Here is a 23,710-nt window from a genome sequence, read left to right as displayed (position 1 = left end):
TCTTGTGTTGATAGTCATGTGGGCTGAGGGAAGAGGATGTCAGATATATACCTATGGTATCGCTAACGCTAAAGCAGTGTCAGTGGAATTAGTTCAACAGTCATTTTTGAAACATGTATCATTCATTTTGGCATGTACCCTAATGTAATTTATTGTTTTACTGGCAAGCTAGAACAAAACAAAATTACTTGATTTTGAGTCATTTTAGGGGCTTGTCACTTTAAGCACATTATCAATAAAAGTGTAATTTAGAAAACATGTATACAATTTATTATATGTATTCAATTAATTCACATTTCCTCTGTATACAATCTATATGAATCCATTATTTGTTTATTATTTGAAGCATTTTACAAAACAACCAAACAAGTTTATGTATGTCTATGTATACACTTAAGACACACAAACATACATATACATAGCATATTATCGTTATAGCTGTGGTGTAAATTAATACTGAGAACGATTTTTAGAACTATATTTTTGTAGTTACTGTCCTTGGTGTGAATGGGCCTTAAGTTAGACAAAATGTCCCCACAAAGACGGCGCTATCCAAAATCCTTTTTTTGATTTTCACCTTATTATAAAAGTATGTGTGAGTGAAAATGAATGGTTTAAATTAGATTTTATTTTTATTTGCTATGTATACAATTTGTTAAATTAGTATTAATAGTAAAGCTAATTTTGTTTTGCCTTCCAAATTTTAAGAGTTCATACATTGAATTTAGAATAAACGTGTATTTTAATTTAAAAATGTTTTATTTAATTCATGTACATTACTTAAAGATGACTCAATTTGATAATTTGTCATACAATTGAAATGCAATCTAAGACATTATAAAAGACAAAATCTTCTGAGTTTATAGACCTTTTCTACCTTTTCTTAAACCTCTGTTCATTTCAGTGTCCATCGCTTGGAAAGGCTAGAGCCCAATGTTGGCATCTGCAATGACTGCGTATCACTGCAGAGGACAGCCACCTAAATTAGAGCTTTTTTAAACCCGCACAGACCTGACTGTGAGGACACACACCTCACCACAATCCCCTGTGGGGTGTTCAGCCCTCGACCTGCTGAAATAAACAGCTGAGGATCTCTGTTTAGGTTGATGAGGTCCAATCAATTTGATTAATGAGTTGCTGAAGGAGGAATAGGAATGAAAGAATCTGCAGTGCTGCACTGCAGGAGGAAGCGCATACTGGTCAGACAGAGACCCCTACTGTCCGTGTGACACTGATCAGTGTTTGGGGACGCTGCTTTTTCTATAAAAAAAAATACTAAAAAAATAAGTTTTAAAGAATGGCTGTATTCACTTGGGAAGTAAAATAATGGTGCAATTTTATAATTTCTATTATGTGTTTTAGCTGTAATCTTAGGAGTCCCAGCCAGGAGATGAAGTCATCTTAATGAAATGTACAACTGTTTAGCAAAAACTTTAAATTGTTCTATTGATTTTTTAAATTGCTTGAGCTGCATTTTGTAATGGGATTGCATTTTAACTACACAATTGGACGTCAGTAGTCAATTATTAATGTGAAATTTGTCTCTTTCTAATTTCCACGTTTTTTTATTTATTTTTATATCTGCTCTAGTATCACACTGGCAGCCCATCAGAAAATACACTTGATTATGTCTCTTGACACTGGCATGATGACCCTCTATCATGTGCCTGGATCATGTCCCTGCCTTGAATATGTGCCTACCCTGAATAATTTATCCTCAGTTTAGCTATATGCAAATAGCAAAGAACCTTTAAAAATGTTTTTAATTTAATAATCATCACTATGTTTGTTTAATAAGAGCATGGGAAGGCAGGCTGGCCAAATGGTTCTCTCATTTGAGACTTGTTTTTCAGAATTTACAAGTAAAATGTTCCAAAAATATCCAAAAACCACTAGAACAATGTTATATATTTTGTTGACTTGTGTGCATGCATTATCCCAAATGTTTCCAACCATGTTTAAATCCAGAGAAATAAGCTATTTTAACCAGGACACATACAATGTCCATAAATCACCTATCGATGACATCATATCTGCGTTACCCTCGATTTCCGAGGATCATTCAAAAAAAAACAAATCATTGTTGTATAAATATTGCCAAAAGGTTTGGGATACCTGCCTTTACATGCTCATGAACTTTAATGACATCCCATTCTTTATCCGTAGGTTTTAATATGGAATTCGCCCACCTTTTTAAGATATAACAGCTTCAACTCTTTTGGGAAGGCTTTTCACAAGGTTTAGGAGTGTGTTAATGCGTATAAATGTGGACTTCCAGGAAGTTTTGGCATGCATATGGTACGCGTTTTTTCGAGTGCATATGATAAGCACTTTATGGCGTATTATACGTCCGAATCCTCCCACCTCACCACCCTAATCCTACCCAAGAGCATGTCATATGCACGCTATAAAATGTGTATCATATACACGCAAAAAACTGCGTGGCATTTGCACGCCAAAACTCATTTTGGCGCATCCATTCTACAAGATTTCACAATCATACTATTGATACGGATTACCATGAGATCGTGTTGCATTTGTACAGTCAGACACTGATGTTGGGCAAGAAGGCCTGGCTCGCAGTCTCCTCTCTAATTCATCCTAAAGGTGTTCTATCGGGTTGAGTTCAGGACCAGTCAAGTTCCTCTACACCAAACTCACTTATCCATGTCTTTATGGACCTTGCTTTGTGCACTGGTGCGCATTCACGTTGGAACAGGAAGGGGCTATCTCCAAACTGTTCCCACAATTCTGTGGGCAGTAAAATGTCTCGGTATGCTGAAGCATTAAGAGTTACTTTCACTGGAACTAAGAGGCAAAGCCCAACCCCTGAAAAACAACCCAACACCATAACCCCCCCTCCACCAAACTTTACACTTGGCACAATGCAGTCAAGCATGTACCCTTCTCCTGGCAAACGCCCAACCCAGACTCGCTCGTCAGATTGCCAGATAGAGAAGCATGATTGGTCACTCCTGAGAACAGTGGCGTGTTTTACACTACTGCATCTGACGCTTTGTAATGCACTTGGTGATGTAATGCAGATGCTTGGATGCAGCTGCTCAACCATGGAAACCCATTCCATTAAGCTCTCTACACACTGTTCTTGAGCTAATTTAAAGCGTCGTACAAGTTTGGAGGTCTGTAGCTATTGACACTGCAGAAAGTTGGTGACTTCTGTGCACTGTGCACAGAAGCCATAAAAGGCACTAAAGACGTCATTAAAAAGTCCATCTCACTACAGTGTTTCTACAATAATTTTATGAAGTGCGCACAAAAACTATTCACATCGCTTCATAAAATGATTGTAGAATCACTAGTGAGATGGGCTTTGTAATGACGTCGGTAGTGCCTTTTTTGGGTCTTGAGAGAGGAAATGACATTGGTGTCAATGGAGGCCTTTCTGAGCCATCTGATTTCAACAAAAATATCTTCATTTCTGTTTCGAAGATGAACAAAAGATGGTCTTACAGGTCTGGAACGGCATGAGGGTGAGTAATTAATGACAGAATTTTCAATTTTGGGTGAACTAACCCTTTAATTGCATCTTAAATGCTTGAGCAGCATATCATATCATAACCATAGTAGCCCTGCAAATACAAATATGTTTATCAAAGTTCAGAACCAGATGTTATTGAAAATAAAACATTTGGCATGCTTTTTCAAAATGTTTGCTTTTGTAGCCAGTCACCCAATACTTGTCAGACTAAAGTTCTATCCCTGTATGGCTACGTCACAAAACTTTTCAAATTATAGATACTATTTGAGCAAGTACTTTGGATATTGAGAAACCATATATTTAATTTTTTTTTAATTAAAGGGTAGCTTATAGTTCAATTATTCAGCTTGAAAAGCTGCAGTTTTTAAGTTAGCTTCCTCAACATTGATGTTTAGTTTAGAGACAATAATAAAACTGAAATGTCGTGATTTAGATATGTTTTGATTTAAATTGTGTATTCATGTAAAATACCGATATAAATAGCATGCACCATGCATCATCTGTTGACATTTAGTGGAAAACAGCAGTCCATATTCAGATTCCATATTTGGATTACTAGAAGGGAATCATTAGTGTTATATTTAAACCTGTCTTGATAGTCTTTTATTTGACCCGGTTAGTCTATTTAATCTATTTAGAATTTTATACTTTTGCTACCAACCTAGAAATGTTCAATAAATATTCCTGAATTGCACATTGTCTATTAAATTGCATAGCCATAGAAGATATTGTCTCCTGAAATAGTCTAAGTTATGATTGTCCGGAACTTTGCTGGGAAGGAAATTTCGAGATTGGACTTCTTCAGACTTTAATCGGTTTAAGATTCTGTTACACTGATAAGGGAGAAAATAGCACATTCATTTTGCACAGAGTTCAGCATATTTTTTATTATTTCATGAACCATAGGGGGGCTGAGAAAATGACATATGAATATTCCTTTTCATAGTGATACAGAAATCCTTTCCCCCTCACCTGACACTGAGTAATTATTCAATTACTAACTCCAGACTTTGTTCTGATAAGTGAGGGGATTCATTTTTAAGCACAGTTGAGATTTACCCTTATTTTCATAACTCAGGTGTAAACCATAGATTGTAATTATAAATAGGGTCCTAATTAAAATATGCTAATTTACAGGTTGTGCATGAAGTCCTGAATCGAGTATGGAGGTCTCTTAGAGGACAACCAGCAGTGAGGCCTGAAAACACCCCATGCCTTTTGGATTAATCTTCAACAAATTCTGTCATTATTCATGGTAAATATAAAAATCATTATTATTAATCATTATACAAAAAACTGTATACACTTGCATAAACACTTTTCACCTATAAGGGGCGCACATGTTCTCCAAACATATTAAGCCTATACTGTTCTCTTTTATAGTCTTCTGGATTTCTTAAGAAATCAGACAAAATGAATGTATTTTTGCAAGTCTGTTTCCATGCCAATATTTCCTTATTTCTTTAAACTATTGTAGCCACGAAGGAACCCAGAACTAGGAGCAGAAACTTTATTTGACCCTATAGTGCATTAGTGCTCAATGTTTGCTGCAGGATATCCTCACACTATTTCTAGAGCAGGCTCAGAGACACTAGTATCATAGTATCAGACCATTATAAAAAATAATCGTTAGCAGGCTGTAAAATTACGTAAATACAACCTCAGGTGAACAATAACAAATTAAATATTAGCCTACACTGTGTCATTATTTATTCAACAAAAATAAACAAGAAGAATTTGCAGGACCTGGAGGATTTTTCTGAAGAACATTGGTCAGTTTAACTGCTCAGGACAAGGGACTCGTGAACAGCCATCAAAAAAAAAAGCCATCTAGGTAACAACGGTAGGGTACGTACACTTTTGAACGGGGTCATTTTTATATATCAGCACGTTTTAAGCACAAGTAGGCCACATAGCCTTACATCATGTTTATTTTATGTTTAAACTATAAATCTGCTTGCATTACTTTGTGTTATATTAGAATATTATAAAGTATTATATTACAATGTTTTGATTGGAGTCTATTGTACATTTCACAGTTCAGGCACCCCAAAAACTGACATGATTAATGTCATGTGGTTTCCTTTATAGGTTCAGATAGGTAGGTAGATTACTTTTCTCTCTTTATATCTGTTGTTTTAATACTAAACAACTTTAACCTTGGTTTTCAGGGTTGGCTCCAATGTCCAAAGTACAATATACAGAAACAGCAGTGATTTCTTTTTCGCTGGTGTTCTTTCTAACAATACTGCAGATTTAAAGCATGAAGGAAGAGATGAACATGGAGAAACATGAGCGGAAGGGAGTGAGTACTTGTTACTTAATATTATATTTCTGCAACAAATAAAATTAAAGCACTTGGTTTTACATTTCAATACTTCCCTTTTGAATAACAGACAGACAACCATACTTTTTTGTCTTCCATTATACCGCAGCAGCTTCCATATAACTTAAAGGGGTACTTCAGCACTGGAAAGATGAATCTGTATTTAAACTGGGTCATTAATGTAGTAGAAATGTGAAATTAGTTGGTGCCTTAATTGGTGCCTTCTAGACTGAGAAAAGACAGAAAATTAATTTTTGTCTCATGGGGATGAAAGACTACAATTCCCAGAATGACCGATAACCGATATATAGAATCGATATTAATTTATTGTGTTATTTCTGTTTTTTACAATTACAGCAACAGCACTGAACAGAGCTTTTTAAACACTGTAATTGTTGCAGTTTCACCCCTTTACATACAGAATAAAAGACATTTACATCAATAAATAGTTTGAAAAAATAGCATTTTTTTTTTATACAGAGCAAAGTCTTTTTAACATTAATGCTGTTTCTCCTTTTTATTTATAAGTACAGCCATATTAACAACAGGTTTTATATATATTTGAATATACTCCAGGGTTTCTACTGATACAAAGCCATATGCTAATCGCTGAAGTAACCCTTTAAAATGAATGTTTAAACTAGATTTTTAGTAGCATTTAAAGACTTCATGCAATTTTTCAGAGGGTGACGCTGATCCTGGCTGCAGCTTCTTTGATCGCAGGGTTTGGTTCGTCTTTTCAGTATGGATACAATGTGGCTGTGATCAACTCACCTGCCCCAGTACAGACTTTATATTATATTATTATATTATATTATATTATATTATATTATATTATATTATATTATATTATATTATATTATATTATATTATATTATATTATATTATATTATATTATATTGCATATTTATTGCAAATTCACCTCTGCTGAATTTTTTTTCTGATATTCTAATAAAAGGAGATGAAGCTTTTCTACACCCAAATATATGAGAATCGTTATGGTCCAATGTCAGACAGTCTCCTGACCCTCCTGTGGTCCGTTACTGTGTCCATGTACCCACTGGGTGGGTTTTTCGGATCTCTCATGGTAGCCCCATTGGTAAACAAATTCGGAAGGTAATTTGTATGAGGTTATCATTTTTTTTATTGTTTTTGCCAATGCATTGCACTTAATTCCAATCATCATTCACTCTATAGAGTATACTGTGGTCTGTAACTGAGGTCACTTGCTTACAGAAAAGGCACACTCCTGTTCAACAACATCTTTTCTATTGTTCCTGCTATAATGATGGGTGTGAGTGAAGTGGCGGGGTCATTTGAGATCATCATTGTCGCACGCATTTTAGTGGGCATCTGTGCAGGTCAGTAGAAAATTCCACCCATCAGTATGGATCAGCTGTACTGTGTAAGCATGACAGTATGTAACTGTGTTCTCTAGGCCTGTCCTCCAATGTGGTGCCCATGTATTTGGGAGAGATCGCTCCTAAGAATTACAGGGGGGCCATTGGGATAGTGCCACAGCTTTTCATCACCATTGGGATCCTTGTCGCCCAAGTGTTCGGCATTCGCAATATCCTAGGAAATAAAGAAGGTAATGCGCAGTGCATGGGATGTTTGCAGATTTCTTTCCAGACTATAGTGCAAATATTGCTACAATTGCTGTGCTGTTTTAGAGGAGTTTCTAAGTGCAGTTGGAAAAGTGTGCCCCTGCTGTTCATGGTGATGTCTAATGTTCTCTCTTTAGGCTGGCCCATCATGTTGGGTCTCACAGGGATTCCAGCTGCCATTGAGCTGCTGCTTCTGCCTTTCTTTCCCGAGAGCCCTCGCTACATGCTCATACAGAAGGGGGATGAAAAAACTGCCAGGAAAGGTATTTTGGTCTCCCATGTCAGAGCACTCTAAGAAAATGTGAGTTTCACAGCAGGATGTGTTTCAAGTTTCAACAGTATGAGATGAGGCATAGTCCACAGTTCAATTCATACCTCGGTTTTTAACCACGGTTTTCCGGGTTTTTTTTTTTGCTATTCTATTCTTAGGCGACAGGAACAGAAAAAGGTTAAGGAGAAAAAAAATTTTCTCTTTCTTTTAAAATCTTTCTTTATTTTACTTAAAAGTCTTGAAAACCCTTATTTAAACTTAAAACTTTACTTTAAAAAACCCTTGTATACATTCCTAGTGTATTGTATAATATAAAATAAAGATTTATAAAGATTTACAGTGGCAGCTCGGTAATGTACAGTAGCATTTAAGTATGAATTTGAATAAATAAATGTAGGCTAAAATTAAAACTACATAAGTCTTCAATATACAACCTTGATTAAAAGCTACTTTATTAAAGGTCTTTTTTTTATTTATTAAAATAATTTAAGAGGTGAACTGTCCCTTTAAGGACAGTGTGTTCACTAGGCTGCCGCTGTCAATTTGAAGACCTGCTCACATCTCATATATAGAGGCACGCGATTTTACTTTCACTTTAGATATAACCGACTCTGTTTATATGTTAACCTTGTGTGTATTTTACAGTATTAGCGCAGTAAGACTGTCCAGCAATCACGTGTGTTCGACAGACATTTAGTGTGCGTGCTCAATGCAAAACAGTGCATGCATTGAACAGACCGTGCCTTACCGGTTAAACATATGCACGCGAATGAAATGTTTAACCGGCAAGGCTTTAAAATGCGGCTAAACACCCCTTAACTTTAGAGGATATTTGCTCCTATCAGCGCGTAGACTCACAGGCACACTCAAACAGAGCCGAAATAAACTGAGAGAAATATTTTTTAAACGGAGAGAAATTGAAATAATTAAAATTGGGTAATTTATCGTGCCCTACATGCAGCGCGTGATGCGCGTGGTGGGAGCGGCGGCACTGTGCACGCTACACCCAAAACACACCTCAACTCATTAAGAAACTATTTGGACCATGTGCCTTGCATGCCGACCATTTTATCTGTCGTTAAACTAGCAAAAGTGGATTCAGACTAAGTGTACCTGCGCCATGTGCTTCAGACTATGCGCTCAGATCATTAAAACAGGGCCATGAATATTAGGAGAATATTATTGAATCATTCAAATTCTCTCAAAAGCACTGTAAGGAACAAAGTAAGGGTGTGTCTTTATGAGGTAATCATTTAATCATTTACATCCAATTAACAGATTAGTTTAAAAACGCTTTAATAAGTTTTATAAGTGCATCATTGTCATTCACACTCGTTCAACCAATTCGTTCAAAAACACTGATGATTCATTCAGGAATTAAAGCATTGACTGGCTTAATGAGTGCATCATTGAATCATTCATATCTATTCAACCAATCCATACAAAAACACAAATTTATCCAGGAATTAAGAAGTTGACTCTCTTTATGAGTGCATGGTTATCATTCACATTCTTTAACCAATACGTTCAAAAAACAGATTCAGTAGGGAACACCAATTATGTATTTTGGAGACACAATGGTTTATTCTGCTTCATTTTAGTTCGGATTTTTGACGTCAGAGCAAAAATACACCACGTCACTGACAATACTGTTTCTGAAACGGAAGTTCCTCAATATTGACCTCTTGTTCACTGAACTGTATTAAAAGCAATATCTCAGTATTGTTGGTCTGATATTCACATATTCAGCTATTGCTTGTGTGATATTGCTTAAATGATTGCTCTGATACGTTGTGCTGTGTTAGGCCTACAGCAGCTGCGGGGCTGGGAGGATGTGGACGAGGAGCTCTGTGAGATGCATGTTGAGGATCAGTCTGAGCAAGCAGAAGGTCGACTCTCTCTGCTCAACCTCTTCACCTTCCGCTCACTACGCTGGCAGCTGCTGTCTGTAATCTTCATGAACATGGGCCAACAACTTTCAGGAGTCAATGCCGTAAGCACCCCTTTAAAAAAGAACACAGCTAATTATTTTCAGGATATTTCCTTTCATAAAGCATGCATCTCAAATAAGTTTTGCTTAACTAAGCTAATTTTAACCCCATCTTCAGATTTATTACTATGCTGACAGCATCTATAGCTCAGCAGGAGTGAGTGAAGATCACGTTCAGTATGTGACCGTCGGAACAGGAGCTGTTAATGTCGTCATGACAATAGCAGCTGTAAGGCACTTTGTTTTGCTTTTGGCTTATTAATGCGCTTCATAATTTGATACCCCTCTTGAGGATGTCATTTACTTAATGTTTTCTGTTTCTGTAGGTGTTCATAGTGGAGAAATCTGGCAGAAGGTTGTTGCTACTGATCGGCTTTGGTATCTGCTGTGCATCCTGTATTCTCCTGACCGTAGCGCTCTACTTCCAGGTATGTGATCATTTAAAATTGAAAACCAATTATTTCAAACTGTAATAATATATCACCATTACATTTTTTTTTCTGTACTTTTGATCAAATAAATGCAGGCTTGATGAGCAGAAGAAACTTCTTTCAAAAACATTACAAATAGTAATGTGTCCAAAATATATATGCATGCGCTCTGTGTTCATGTTTGCCCTGATTGGACATTAAGATAAAAGATTAGATAAAGTTAATCTTTAAAAAATATTTATATAATAGTGCTGTAAATGTAATCTTTAGCAAATATCAAAATGAATATCCATTTTTAATAGGGTACAATATAATTCATACAATATAATGTTGTGATGTATAAATTCACTTGTAGTGTTAATTTATTTTATTTTTTACTTTGTTTTAGTGTTTAGTGGTAGTATATTTTGACACAATATTTTATATTAAATATAATATTAATATTAAAACATTATTGCCTAAATAATTTAAATAATTAAATTATTTAGACATACAATTTTAATAATGTCAGAATAATATTTTTTAATTATCATGAAATTATTTAGAAATAATATTTTAATATTAAAATTATAATGTCAAAGTGATTTTAATATTACTCTGACATTATATAGATATAATATTTTAATATTAAAATATAAAATTAAAATGGTATTGTCTTAATAATGTCAACATAATACTTTTATATTATTATGAAATTATTTAGGCATAATATTTTAATATTAAATTATAATAAAATATTGTCTAAATAATGTCAGAATAATATTTAAATATTGTTATAACATTATTTAGACAATATTTTAATATTAAATTATTATAAAATATCATTGTCTAAATAATGTCAAAGTAATGTTTTACTATTATTGTTTTATTATTTAGACATAATATATTTAGACATAATATTTTAATCTTAAAATATAAATTAAAATGGTATTGTCTAAATAATGTCACAGGAATATTTTTATATTATTATGCCATTATTTAAACATAATATTTTAATCTTAAAATATAATTACATTTAATATTATTGTCTAAATAATGTAAAAATATTCTTTAATATTATAATAACATTATGTAGACATCATATTTTAATATTAAAATGTAATTAAATTTGAAACAGTATTGTCTAAATAATGTAATATTTTAATATAGGTATTTTATTGGTTATTGTCCATTGCATATTATCTGTATTGACCAGATTTTTAATTTCAGTCCATCCCTAATACAAGCGCAAAGGATTCAGATTGGATTATGACTCATTATTATGACCAATCAGATTCCTTTTAAATGAATAAGTGAGTTTCCTTATGTGGCCTATTAAGGTTGTAATGAATTCTTGTTTATAGACAGATGGCTGTAAAATCTCAGTCCCAATAGAGATTTTAATTTTAGAGCTGTGAATGTGCTGGCCTGACAAATTTGCCTCTTGGGTCTATGTGAAATACAAGGCTATAAATGTGGAAGAATAACTGCTGCACATTCTACCCACAGACTACACTGGACTGGATGCCCTATGTCAGCATCGTTTGTGTCATTGTTTACGTCATCGGACATGCTATTGGCCCAAGTGAGTTCACGCCAATCCCGTCGGGTCATATTGCAGATGCACGGGGGGCTCGTTGCATCTCAATAAATTCACTCCCTCCCATTCGTTTTGTTGTATTCCTTGGTGGAAATAACAATAGATTTATGCTGCAGTTTCTAGGACTTTACATTAAAACCCTGCAGTGAATGTGAGAGAAGTGCTTTAAAGTGGCTGTAAAACAGATTGTAAAGGCAGCACAGTGCTTTAAGCAATCTCTTATCTTACTGCCTAGAGAAAGATGAAGTGTTTGATGAATGACATTTTTTGCTGCATCCCTTTGCAGGTCCCATTCCTAACGTAATCACCACCGAGATGTTCCGGCAGTCTTCTAGACCACCAGCCTTCATGGTGGGCGGCTCGGTTCACTGGCTCTCAAACTTCACAGTCGGCCTGGTCTTCCCTTTTCTAGAGGTCAGAGGTCAAATGTAACACTAACAAACATTCCCAGTATTGCACTAATTGAATGCACCAAGCTGTTAACTTATTTATACTTTAAATTGATTTACTCCGTTTTGTCATGGAATCAGTGCAAGCTTTTTCATAAATTACAGTTATGAAATGACCTTATTTGTCTCTACAGAAAGGCCTGGGTCCGTACAGCTTCATCATTTTTGGATGCATCTGTCTCGCCACACTTATCTACATCTGGGTGGTCATCCCAGAGACCAAAAACAAGACCTTTCTGGAGACCAGCAAGCTTTTTGCTCAGAGAAACAAGGTGGAGATTGTGCTGGAGGGTGAAGTCCCTGAGATCAAAGAGACAGGACAGGAAATTTCTCTGAATGGGTAGGGTGTCATTCACACAGGAAAATCGCTTGTGTTTGTCTGCAATACTTTAAAAAAGGTTTTACACACTTTTATTTCTCAGTGTCTCTTGCTAGGATTTTTCAACTCAAAAACAGGTCCCTTTATTGAAACACTAAAATGTAATATTGCGCCTTTTCATTGCACACTGTATTTGTGTTAATGACAAATAAGAATGCCCAATAAAGAAATATGTCTTTTATTAAAAATCAGGTGTAGATTGAACAAAACTCTTAGAAATGTTTTCTTTGTATTGAAATTATTTTCATATAGATTTTCATATTTTTGAAAAACTTAGTAAAAAAGTAATTTTTTGTTTTTAAATATTTTTTATGGTAAAAAAAGTATTGTTTACAGAATATTATCATTCGTAATTGTTTATTTGCACATTTTACTATGAATGTGAACTATGCTTGCATGTCATAAAGCTGAGTCTGAACTTTTAGACTTATAAACCTTGAGTGTCTGCAGGGATCCTCTTTATAAAATATTTTAACAAAGGTTCTTCACTGCTTTTTTTTATAATAATAAAATATTATATTAAGATTTTATTTCAGAAATTAGCAACATGCTCTTCATTGATATTTATAGTTATTGTAAGTGAATTTTGAATGTATATGGAGATATTTTAAATAAAATATAATATATTTTGAATATTAAGTATATTTTTTCAGACATACTTCATTTGACTATTTATTGTGTATTTCATGAAACACAATGTTAAGAATGCAAATATTGTTTATTGAAATTCTTCAGATATGATTCACATTATTAAATTGGGTAAAAATACATTGAAATTATTTATCTAAAATACAGAGTAAATAGAATATATTTTTGTATGTATATATTTTTGTATAAATATGTTTTGTAGAATGTCGGTAACCAAACAGTTGATGGACCACATTGACTTCCATAGTATTTTTTTCATACTATTTAAGACAATGGGGGCCATCTTTGGTGGTTTGATTAACCATATACCTTATTTTTGGGTGAACTATCACTTTAATTGCCATTCTTTCCCTGTGAGAGTATACAGTTCAAGTTGACAGAGCTAATATTGCTGATATTGACATTCATTAATAAGAGTTCTGAGCCTGTGGTGCTCTTTCTTTCTTTTTTTCACTCAGTGGCAAACCTGCTCAGCTTGCAGCTGAACTCCTCCATACAGACTGAGCTGAGTGATTCCCCAGCTCACGACATTCCCTTTCACCATGCTATTATCACACAACATTTGCTCCCCAATCTCTGCCGCAGTCAGCACATAATCCCATATGTTTATATCGGTCATGTGGCCTACAAAAGCATCGGTATCCGAGATCCCCAAAAAGCCATCCTGGTCCTTCCCCAAAATGAGGGTTCCTCCAGATGGAATGGTGTACCCTGCCCGAATGTAGCGTTCTTCCCCGACCAGTCCATTCACCCACAGTTCAGCCCCACCGGTATGTGACGCCCAGGTAAAGCAGTAATTTGTCCAGCCTTGGGATTGACGTTCAAATGGTAAATTAACAAACTCATCTCCGATCCAGACACCGACTTCAGAGCCCAAAGTGATCATGAGTTCATTGTCATGTGAAGTGGAGTAAGACAGCACAGTGAGGTCTTTTATGGGTGGTATACGGACGTTCATGCAGACTGTGAAGGATTGGAGGTTCATGGGGTGGGATATGTTCACCAAGGCGTAGCTCTCCAAATTCTTTGCTGGGAAGTACAGGACCAGTGGTGATAGAGGTTGCGGGCCTTGAGAAGGAAAGGTAAGGTACTGTAACTTTGCACGTTGATCATAATTGCATAGTTGAAATATCACTTGGTTACATTTGTAGTCATGGTATAATTGAATGTTTACTGGTTCTAAAACTACAGTTCCACCCCATTGCAAAAAATACTCACCTGTACTTGTAGACGATGGTCCTTGAAAAGGATACACCAAATATCAATGTCAAAGGTCATTGTTATTCAGAGAAAGATAATTAATGTTTATTGAGAATAACACACGTCACATTTAAAGGGACAGTACACCCAAAAATGAAAATGTCATTTACTCACCCTCGTGTCATTGGAAACCTGTATTTTCGATGTTCTATGAAACAAGAAAATCTGAACTGCTATTTTTCATGCAATGAAAGTGGATAATCAGTAATCAGTGACTGTCAAGATCCAAAAAGAACGAAATATTATAAAAGTAGTCAGCCCGCCCAAATAGTCCCAGCGAAGGCTGACGATCCGCAGATGAAGGTTGCTGCGCGTTCGATCTTTTCAGCTGGGTAAAGGGATTTAATTCCAGTTTATATTTATGTGACTCGATTTTATTATGACCTCGAATTTATGCTAGCATGCCAATTGGTTATTTGGTAATTTATATTTAAAGATGCACTATGCAACTTTTCCGTCTACTAGAGGGAGCCTATTCAAAACAAAGGTTTGATGACGCATAGTTTGAGCCTTGGGACATGTGGTCTTCACCTCACAGCTGGTGGAAAATATTCGGGATAGGACTCTGGCAGAAATCATGTTGATAAATGCGGTTATTAATGTTACTTTAGTATGAAGCAGAGCAGGACAGAGTGTTGTGGAGCTGAGCAAGGCTGCTGGAGCGATTGTTAATGAGATGAACAACACGCACCTCGCGAGCAGCAGGACTTTAATTATATGTCCCCTCCTGCTACTTTTTCCGGTCACAAGTAGGAGGTAGCGCAGCTCTGTTTCTTATCATATTAGATACATTTGAGTGTGTTGAAAATTATGTAAAGACGTTGCTTCTGCCCATAGATTCTGCCAAATAAAACCGGAAACCAAGAGTAATGCAGATATGACGCAATTGACAGGCGACTCCCTCAGACGCTATGCTTAGACTTTCCTTGGTTGAAATTTCCTTGGCTTTCCTTGGCTCCTTGGTTAAAATAGCAAATTTCTCACAATTTACAAATAGTTGGAAACATTTGGAATGTTGTAAGTACTCAACTGAACAAAATATATAACACTGGCCTAGTGCTTTTTGGTAGCCTAGAAATCTAGACGCACCCTAGCAGCAGCAAATCTAATCTGCCGCGAGTGTCGTCTAGCAACTCTCAATACACTTCTGAGCTGGAAAAACCAAACTCTGGTCAGGCCAATCACATTGCGTATAGAGTCGGTGGGCGGGGCTTAACATAATGACGACCGAGTTGCGTTTGCGTGCTTCTAGTAAACACAGAAACTGGCTAACGGCGGTCTTTCGAATCAGCTTTGACCGCGACTCTGGAAGACTTGGAGTTGAGCTTTTCTCTGAGAAAAGAACAAAGAAAGGCACTGAAGTCATTCTTAAAAAGGGAAGATGTGTTCGGAGTTTAGCCGACCGGATACGGCGAAAGTTTAATCTATCAACAAGCTCTGTTTCACCTCCATTGCTCTGATTGGTTGTAACGCTATCCTATCGCGTGCAGAGGGAGTTTGAAAGACAACCGTTTATCCCGCCCCTCGGATTGAGCCCTGTCTATGGTGAGTTTCCAGACCAAACATCTTGATGTGGGTCTGGCTTGTCACGCTAGCTTTTTGGATATTGTACTGCAAAAATACTACATAGTGCACATTTAATAGTTAACCAATTTATTTAACACATTTAATGAATCTGTTTAACTCTTTGTTTAAATTATACCCGTTCATAACTACTAGAGATAGTAAGTCCAAATAAATAAAAATGTAACCATTTATTAACAGTCAGGTAAATGTATAATGCCAATTTCATAATCAATTCAAAGGTAATCCATACATAACATCAAATACTCTGAAGTACAAAATAAAATATGGATACCTGACTTCTCAAAATTACCTGTCTTGTGTGTCTAGAGACACTCAACGTTACGGGCTGACCCATATAAAGATTCAAGCCCCGATCTCTGCCACATTTCTTTAAATACCCAGACCAAGATGAAAAGCTCTTTAAAATGTAAACATGAGTTCACAATGGGAATTTGCATTAATCAAGTCCTATAGACCTGTATTGACGACAGGAGATAGAGAACATTTGGCTGGAGACACCTATCACACATTAGCAAAATATCTATAAACTCTTTAAACATTGATTATCTTTTGGTTAACTGCTGTGGGGTTGAGATCTTTGTACCAATCCCACTGAGACATTTTATATGACACTAAATATGCATAATACTGTATAGTATTTTTTTCCACATTAAACTGTATAGCTTTTGGTTGAATGTTATGTGATCTCAGCAATGACAGTAGGAGTAGGAGTTGGGGGAGAGGGGGTCAATAGAGAAAGAAGTAGATTAAAATTATACTGAGGTGAGAGTTGCGTTCAAATGTTAATTTCGAGAAAGTGTCTTTTGTCTTATCTGGGCCTCAATCTGATGGCTCGGCATCTGCTAGTTAATTTCAGCCTTACAGGAATTATTCCACATAACTCATATATTACTCTATATTCCAAGTCTTCTGCAAACTGTTGTTATTGTTAACTAAAACTATTCAACAATTGTTTTAATAGTTCATTGTTTTCATTAATTGAAATACTAAAAAAAATTGCCCTTTCAACTGAGCCAACTGTACTAAAATGATTAAAGCTCAAACTGAAATAAAAATAATAAAAATGACAATAGCACTTAAAAAAACGCTTAACTAAAACTTTAGTAATCTGAAAACTGAAAATATAACAAATAAAAGATCATTTAAAATATGATTAATAAATATTAAAATACTCTATAAATAATACTAAAATAACACTTTATAGCCATAAGGTAGATTAGTGTGAGGAACAGTCACACACAAGTCGTTATTCGCTGCTTGACATCTTAGGTCACTATTCACTTTCATTGTATGTAAAAGATCAGCTTGTATATTCTGTTCCAAATCACTCCTTTTTGTTTCACTAAAGAAAGAACATCATACTAGTTTTGAAAGACATTTTTGGGTGGACTATCCCTTTAAGATTACCTGTAATCTTGACATTTCTCATGAAAAGTTATACCTTGAACCGTTTTTTTGTCCAATGACACAATAAGGCTTTCAATCCTTTTAAGCTTGGCCTCGATTTCCTCTTGACGGCAAATTCCTGCAAGAAACCAAAGAAGAGAGAGAGAGAGAGAACATGCTCAGCTACTGCAAAACTAACAAAGAGAGTTTTTCGTAACTGCTGGAAAGGATGAAGCTCTGCCCTAACCTCCTTTGCCCACGCGTGGGAGGAAAGAGGACTCCACCACTCTGTCATTCAGAGGCTGGGCCATGCGATAGTCGTTCCACAGGGTCTTATTTTCATGGTCCATTAATGTACTCTCCAATTTCCTGATCTGAAGGTCACCACATTAAAAGTTAACAGCAAAACAGATCGAAAACTATTTCATGTGAACTTTTTGAGGCACCTGATTGTGAGAGAGGGTGATGGGCGTATCAAATACTGTCCACAGAATGCTCTCGTGGCACGGTGGTGTGGTGAGAGAGCCCTGATATCTAAAAAAGTGACTGAGGTTCTCTGGGAGCATGGAGCGTACGTTCAAGTTAGTGATATTCATGGCCTGACCTACAAAGCGCAAGAGAGAAAAATACAGGAAAAATGTGCACAGACAAGATGCAGCCATGAGCTGCATAGAATAAAATAATGTTTGAGATGCTCATCCAAAATGTTTTGCATTACCTGCATACTTGATGTTTGCCAGGTTTGCAAGAAAATCACTATAGTATGTGTTCTCAAAATGCCCATCCTAAACACAAAGTATCATATATCAAATATCAAATATATTGTTACATGAAAAACACTATATGTATATCCTCCTGTGACCCATGAATAGACTTTCGTCCACTGTAATGGACATTATATTTCAGTGATCTTCTCTGACACCATACATGTCACAGTTTTAAGTCTTTAATGTCCTGTAAAAGAGCACATTCAGGTCTTTTCTTATATAGCAAATGTTTGGTTGATTTTATATATGTCCAGTGTAATGGACACCAGGACTCATGTTTATCAGGAAACAACAAGTGAATATGGAAATAAATTATATATTCAATATTCCTATAAAATATTAGATATTATGAAAATGTTGCCAATTATTACTCCCATTATAAAGAAATTCATTACATGTTGCCCCAATAACTTTATTAATATTAATATGCAAATTAGATACAGTCTACAGATATATTGTATAGACTCATTTATGGTCTATGTAAAAAGGTATATTAATTAATTCCATTATATCTTGCAAAACATAGTTGAGAATAATTTTTATACAAAGTGTGGTTAAAAAAAACTCCTGAAACCTTTATTGGTGAATGAAACAAAATCCCATTGTTTTTACCTATACATGCCTATTTGTCATTTTATTTTTACCCTTAGTCCTGGTGTCCATAGCATAGCATATTTTTTAAAAACAATGTAATGCTCTAAACAATGTAATGCCATGAAAAAATACTACATTCAGTTTTTTTTCTAGGTCTCATCAAATATCTATATATGTATACTTTTTACAGTTTACTTCTGGTGTCAAAAACTTAAAAAAAAAAAAAATAAAAAAAAAAAAAGCTACATACAATAATGCATTATTTATTCATTAAACTAGTGATATGTTGTTAATCTTAAACTATGTACGGTATATGTGAAGCTGTTCACGCCATTCAAGTGTAAACATTCAGATAAAACATTATGCTGTGGTTTCATGAACATACTATTGATCACTGTTAAAAGCCCAGCTATTACACAAGTAATCGCAGAGAAAGACATGCAACTGAACTACATACTGCAGATTAGAACACCTATGGTTGTGTTACTAAATCAATGACCTCCCTCATCTAATGGAAGTGGGAGCTTGTGACCTGCACACAATCTTGTGGGAACAGAATGTCAGGCAGTAGGCCACCACACAGCGGTCTGATCAATTAACCCATTTGCCAATGCCTAACTTTACTCGTGCTATGTGCTTCAGGCAACTTGGGGGTCATATAACAGCACAGCCCAGCTCTTAAAAGAGGATTCACAGACAATAATTTGCATTTTATATTTAGTGGTTTTTTTTTTTTATGTAGTTATTTGATCATTTGATTTTCTTTTTTTTCTTCTTTTCTTTTTTTTTTTTTTTTTTTTGATCATTTGATTTTCATTATGTCCATTAGATGGCAGCATTGCACAAAAACAAATAAAAATAATAAACATTAAAGCTGCGAGCAGCATTTAGCGGGGTTCAAGCCATTTAAGGTCTTTAAGCATTTGACGCCTTTTGCATGGAAGGTTTTTAAGCACTGAATGAATTTGAGAGATATCAGGTGAAATGAAATGATTAACTGACAAAATATGATTTTAAATATTATAGTAGTGACTTTATAAAGTCTAAATATGAATTATAGAACAATATTAATCAATTGTATGACAAAAATACTATTTTACTTTGCTAACATGATAAACATGTTGCTAGATGGTTATGGTGTTGCTAGGCAGTTGTTAGCTGTCACAGATGGTTACTATAATGTTTATAGAGTTCTTACTATGTTCTTTGCCTGATTTAACACTTAGCTAATCACTGCTAGCATGTGTAGCATGTTGGAAGTGCTGTTTGCTAGCATGACAAACAGACAGACAGAGACACACACACACACACACACACACACACACACACACACCACCTATTTTTGTGAAGTTTTGAGTTTTCGTTCAGGATTAATAGGCTTTTGAGCATGTTTTACCACAACTATTCTCTAAATGATCCTGTTATAGCTACCCAAAGTGTAAAGGTCAACATGTTTTTGATAACTATTGATCAGCAGAGTCCAGAGAATCATACTGCTGTGGTTTGGTTCCGATCAGGCAAGAAAAACCAAGGACTAGTTTGCAAAACGAGGTTTTTAACATAATTGTGAATATTTAAATAAAGATTTGATTGACAGTATTGGTTATAGAGGCAAAGTTGTTCAGTATGAGAAGATCTATCATAATATATGCATATTATGTGGCGGTTTTAACCCCAACTGATTAACGAGATGGAAAATACAATTTACAGTCAATACAGGCAATTCACCATAGGGAATACATGGTTTTCAAAGCTCTTTAACACTTATAGCGCCCCCTATACTCCGATCTCCATAAAACTTTGCATGTGTCTTCAACATGTTATGCCACATATACCCAACAATTTCCGTGAAGTTTTGAGTTTTCCCTTAGGATTTATAGGCTTTTGAGTGTATTTTGCCACGCCTCTTTTCTAAATGGCCCTGTTATAGCCATCCAAATGCAAAAAATCAACTTTTTTTTGATAATTATTGATCTAGAGAGTCCAGAGAATTGTCCTAGACTGGTTTGGTTCTGATTGGGCAAAAAACCAGGGACTAGTTCGCAAAAGTAGGTTTTTAACATAATTACGAAAATTTAATTAATGATTTGATTGACAGCAATGGTTCTAGAGGCAAAGTTGTTCATCATGAGGAGATCTATCATATGATATGCATATTTCATGGATATGTGCAACACCACGTGATTTCAGAGCCATAAAACTCGTTAGCGCCAACTAGTGGCCGATTTCTTTCAAAATTCTTACAAACCTCTAGGACCATGAGTTAGACATGCCCACTGAGTTTCGTTCTGATCAACCTCCATTAACCCCATCTAATAGGTGCTCAAATTTCATTGGCTGATGGCGGCCATGTTTTTTGAGATACACCAATGTCCTCATACACATACATGGTAGCTTGGGCCAAGACACGGCATACCAATTTTCAGGTCAATCGGACTAGCGGTCGCGTGGTTATAGCTTTTATCATGTTTTTTCCACAATATAGCGCCACCAAGTGGTCAATCTTTGCAATTTTTTTATCCTGACCTCAGAATGAGTCCATACACATGTGTACCAAGTTTGGTGAAGATATCTCATTTCCTTCTTGAGTTATAACCTCTTTAGTAAAATAGGCTCCGCCTTAAATGTTTATTTCCACGCCCCTTTTCGTTCACGAGTCAAAAGTTCAACATTTTTTTGATAATTATTGATATTCAGACTAGAGAGAACATTTTGGCACTGGTTTGGTTCTGATATGTCAAAAAACCAGGGACTAGTTCGCAAAAGTAGGTTTTTGACAAAATTCAAAATGGCGGAAAAATTTGCATACCGGAAATAAAATACCTCCTATGTTTTTTGTTCGGCTTGAGCCAAGGATTCCAATGATGTAAGACACTTGATTGTGCGACAATGGGTTTTTGAGATATAAGCAAAATAGTGACTTTTTTTTGTTTTTTGCGCTATAGCGCCACCTATTGGCCAATCTGGCTCATAATTTGAGAACCTCTCCTCGATTTTTGGACTACCTATTGACAAAGTTTCAAGTCTCTAGGCCTTACGGTTTGGTCTGCACGATGAGTTTTACGGCAGAATAATAATAATAATAATAAAAATCGGTACAATTACAATAGGGTTTCAGCATTTCATGCTTGAACCCCTAATTATTCCACTTTCAAACAAGATGAAAAGTGATATACAGCCAAACTTACCTCGTAAAAAAAGGCTAAAACTGCAAGGCCATCCGGTTTATCTTTGGCCTCTTTGAAACTCTTGTACTTATCAGAGTTGTAGTGGACCACATGGAGCTGTGACACAAGAAGTCAAAGAAACGGCAATGGAAATTGAGTAATTGTGAAGTTCCAAACTTATCTTAGACCAAACCCTTCTGTATTGCTAAACTAAAGTTTCTCAACATTCTTGAGCAAGTTAAATACAGGAGTACTATTTCTAATTGGGTTAGAACAATGATAACTACATATTTGTCTAAAATAGAACCCAACACATTAAAATTTCAGGCACATGTCCAGCAGCACTTCAATAGATAAGTCCCCAGGCCTTCAGTCACTAAAGAAAACAATGCCTTAAAATACACCACTGCTATTTACAACTAGGAAATCTCCAAATATTTTTAATGTGTTTATGTGTCAGGCTAAAATCATTGATGTACTTCTGCCATGTAGCGGATGCCGTCCATTGTGTGCTCTGATCCACTGGCCTCCAAGTCCCAGCCTCCCCAGTGCAGATGCATTTGGACAGCAGTGTAGCGGTCTGGAAACCCCTTGGTAATCATCATAGTGTGTGGCAGCTGAATCTCCACTGTCAAAAACAAACAGGGTTGTGGGATATTCATGGCAAGCTAACCTAACCTGTAAAGATTAGATATATCAAAGTAGTAAGAGGGAAACATGTATTATATAAAGAAAGATACAAAATAGATAGCCTACGTATTTTTTGGCACTGTTTAACACAAGATGGCGACAAAGCATCCAAATAACAGTTGCAGGTGGTTTAAAAAAGCGTAAATGTCCCATTCCAAATAAATGTTTTTAAATATAAAAACTCATACCAGAATGTCCATTGTTCTTCATGTGAAAGCTACCGTACATGTCCTCATACCCTGTGAGCTCAGGCTGTAGCATTCGCGGATTATAACGCACTTTGCGCCGCTGTATGTCAATGGGAGACTGTTGGTTGCCGCCACATTCGTGAAACTTCTCTGCCCAGTGCTTCTGATCCAGTTCTCCTTCTGTATGAAAAAGTGAGACATTTAAGCAGAATACGACATATTTTCACATACACAATAAAGCACTAGTTAATAATTAAACACAAATGCTAACTAACCACCCCAGGTTGGCTGTTAGAACCTGGCTGTTAGTATCTGTTTGCATAATACATTTAATATTCTTATGTAGAATTATAGGCTAACCATTTTCCACTATAATGATAATAATTCGTAGAACAACGAAGATCATTGTCATTTCAAAAATAAAACTTTGATTTTGTATGTAACTGCTACAATAAAACTATAAGCTTATGTAAAACTATTTAATATAAAGCTGAATGTTTATATGTTAGACTGCTGTAGGTTGTAGCCTAAAAAACTAAAAGCTAAATAGGCCTAATTAGGCTACATTGCCGTAAAAACTTATTTTGTGCGCATCGGAACTCCTTATAAGGTTGAATGTGTGAATATTTGTCATTAAAAAAAAGAGAGAGAAAAAAGCGAACACTTGCCTGAATATGTCCACCTTTCTCCATCTATTCCAGCCGATGCGAAATTCACCAAACCGGCGTATAATATGACTACAAACAGCTCCATGCTCAAAGTGATATCAGTCTCAGGCTGTTCCCTCGTTCACAGGATTGTAAAGAGGTGCTGAGAGTGACATTGATCGCAACGGTTTACACCCAGAATGCCAAAGGCGTGTAGTAACATGGACATTTAGAGAAGCTTTGAC

At 35.6% G+C, this 23,710-nt stretch overlaps 3 protein-coding genes across 6 annotated transcripts in view; 2 read left to right on the top strand and 1 right to left on the bottom strand.

Moving 5' to 3' along the window:
* Positions 1-5,341, top strand: part of gpr157 (G protein-coupled receptor 157) — a 12,041-nt gene extending 6,700 nt beyond the window's left edge. Inside the window, exons 5-6 of the transcript XR_010905339.1 lie at positions 4,637-4,754; positions 5,243-5,341. The gene's annotated coding sequence lies outside the window, so the exon portion shown is untranslated. The remainder of the gene's footprint in view (positions 1-4,636; positions 4,755-5,242) is intronic.
* Positions 4,663-13,774, top strand: LOC137078707 (solute carrier family 2, facilitated glucose transporter member 5-like). Of its 2 annotated transcripts, none has more exons than XM_067446274.1 (14): positions 4,663-4,754; positions 5,671-5,804; positions 6,509-6,607; positions 6,784-6,941; positions 7,062-7,186; positions 7,264-7,416; positions 7,570-7,695; positions 9,509-9,696; positions 9,812-9,922; positions 10,020-10,121; positions 11,613-11,688; positions 11,990-12,117; positions 12,287-12,492; positions 13,638-13,774. In XM_067446274.1, exons 2-14 carry the CDS (start codon positions 5,763-5,765, stop codon positions 13,681-13,683), a joined length of 1,560 nt encoding a protein of 519 aa, XP_067302375.1. In that variant the 5' UTR covers positions 4,663-4,754; positions 5,671-5,762; the 3' UTR covers positions 13,684-13,774. The 2 variants fall into 2 exon arrangements, with proteins under 2 accessions (XP_067302375.1, XP_067302374.1); XM_067446273.1 differs by lacking the exon at positions 4,663-4,754 and adding an exon at positions 5,583-5,600.
* ca6 (carbonic anhydrase VI) lies at positions 13,260-23,710 on the bottom strand. 3 transcript variants are annotated; one of them, XM_067446270.1, is made up of 10 exons: positions 23,487-23,706; positions 22,819-22,998; positions 22,420-22,568; positions 21,962-22,057; positions 18,131-18,197; positions 17,859-18,016; positions 17,660-17,786; positions 17,468-17,551; positions 14,398-14,418; positions 13,260-14,247 (listed from the first exon to the last, which is right to left on the bottom strand). In XM_067446270.1, the coding sequence occupies exons 1-10, from the start codon at positions 23,569-23,571 to the stop codon at positions 13,634-13,636; spliced, it is 1,581 nt and encodes a 526-aa protein (XP_067302371.1). In that variant the 5' UTR covers positions 23,572-23,706; the 3' UTR covers positions 13,260-13,633. The 3 variants fall into 3 exon arrangements, with proteins under 3 accessions (XP_067302371.1, XP_067302370.1, XP_067302373.1); XM_067446269.1 differs by having other exon boundaries at positions 13,260-14,418; positions 23,487-23,710; XM_067446272.1 differs by lacking the exon at positions 14,398-14,418 and having other exon boundaries at positions 23,487-23,707.

Source organism: Pseudorasbora parva, chromosome 6, assembly GCF_024679245.1.
Source record: "Pseudorasbora parva isolate DD20220531a chromosome 6, ASM2467924v1, whole genome shotgun sequence".
Taxonomy (NCBI): domain Eukaryota; kingdom Metazoa; phylum Chordata; class Actinopteri; order Cypriniformes; family Gobionidae; genus Pseudorasbora; species Pseudorasbora parva.
The sequence above is the reverse complement of the archived record's forward strand: the minus strand, read 5'-3'. Positions and strand labels throughout refer to the sequence as shown.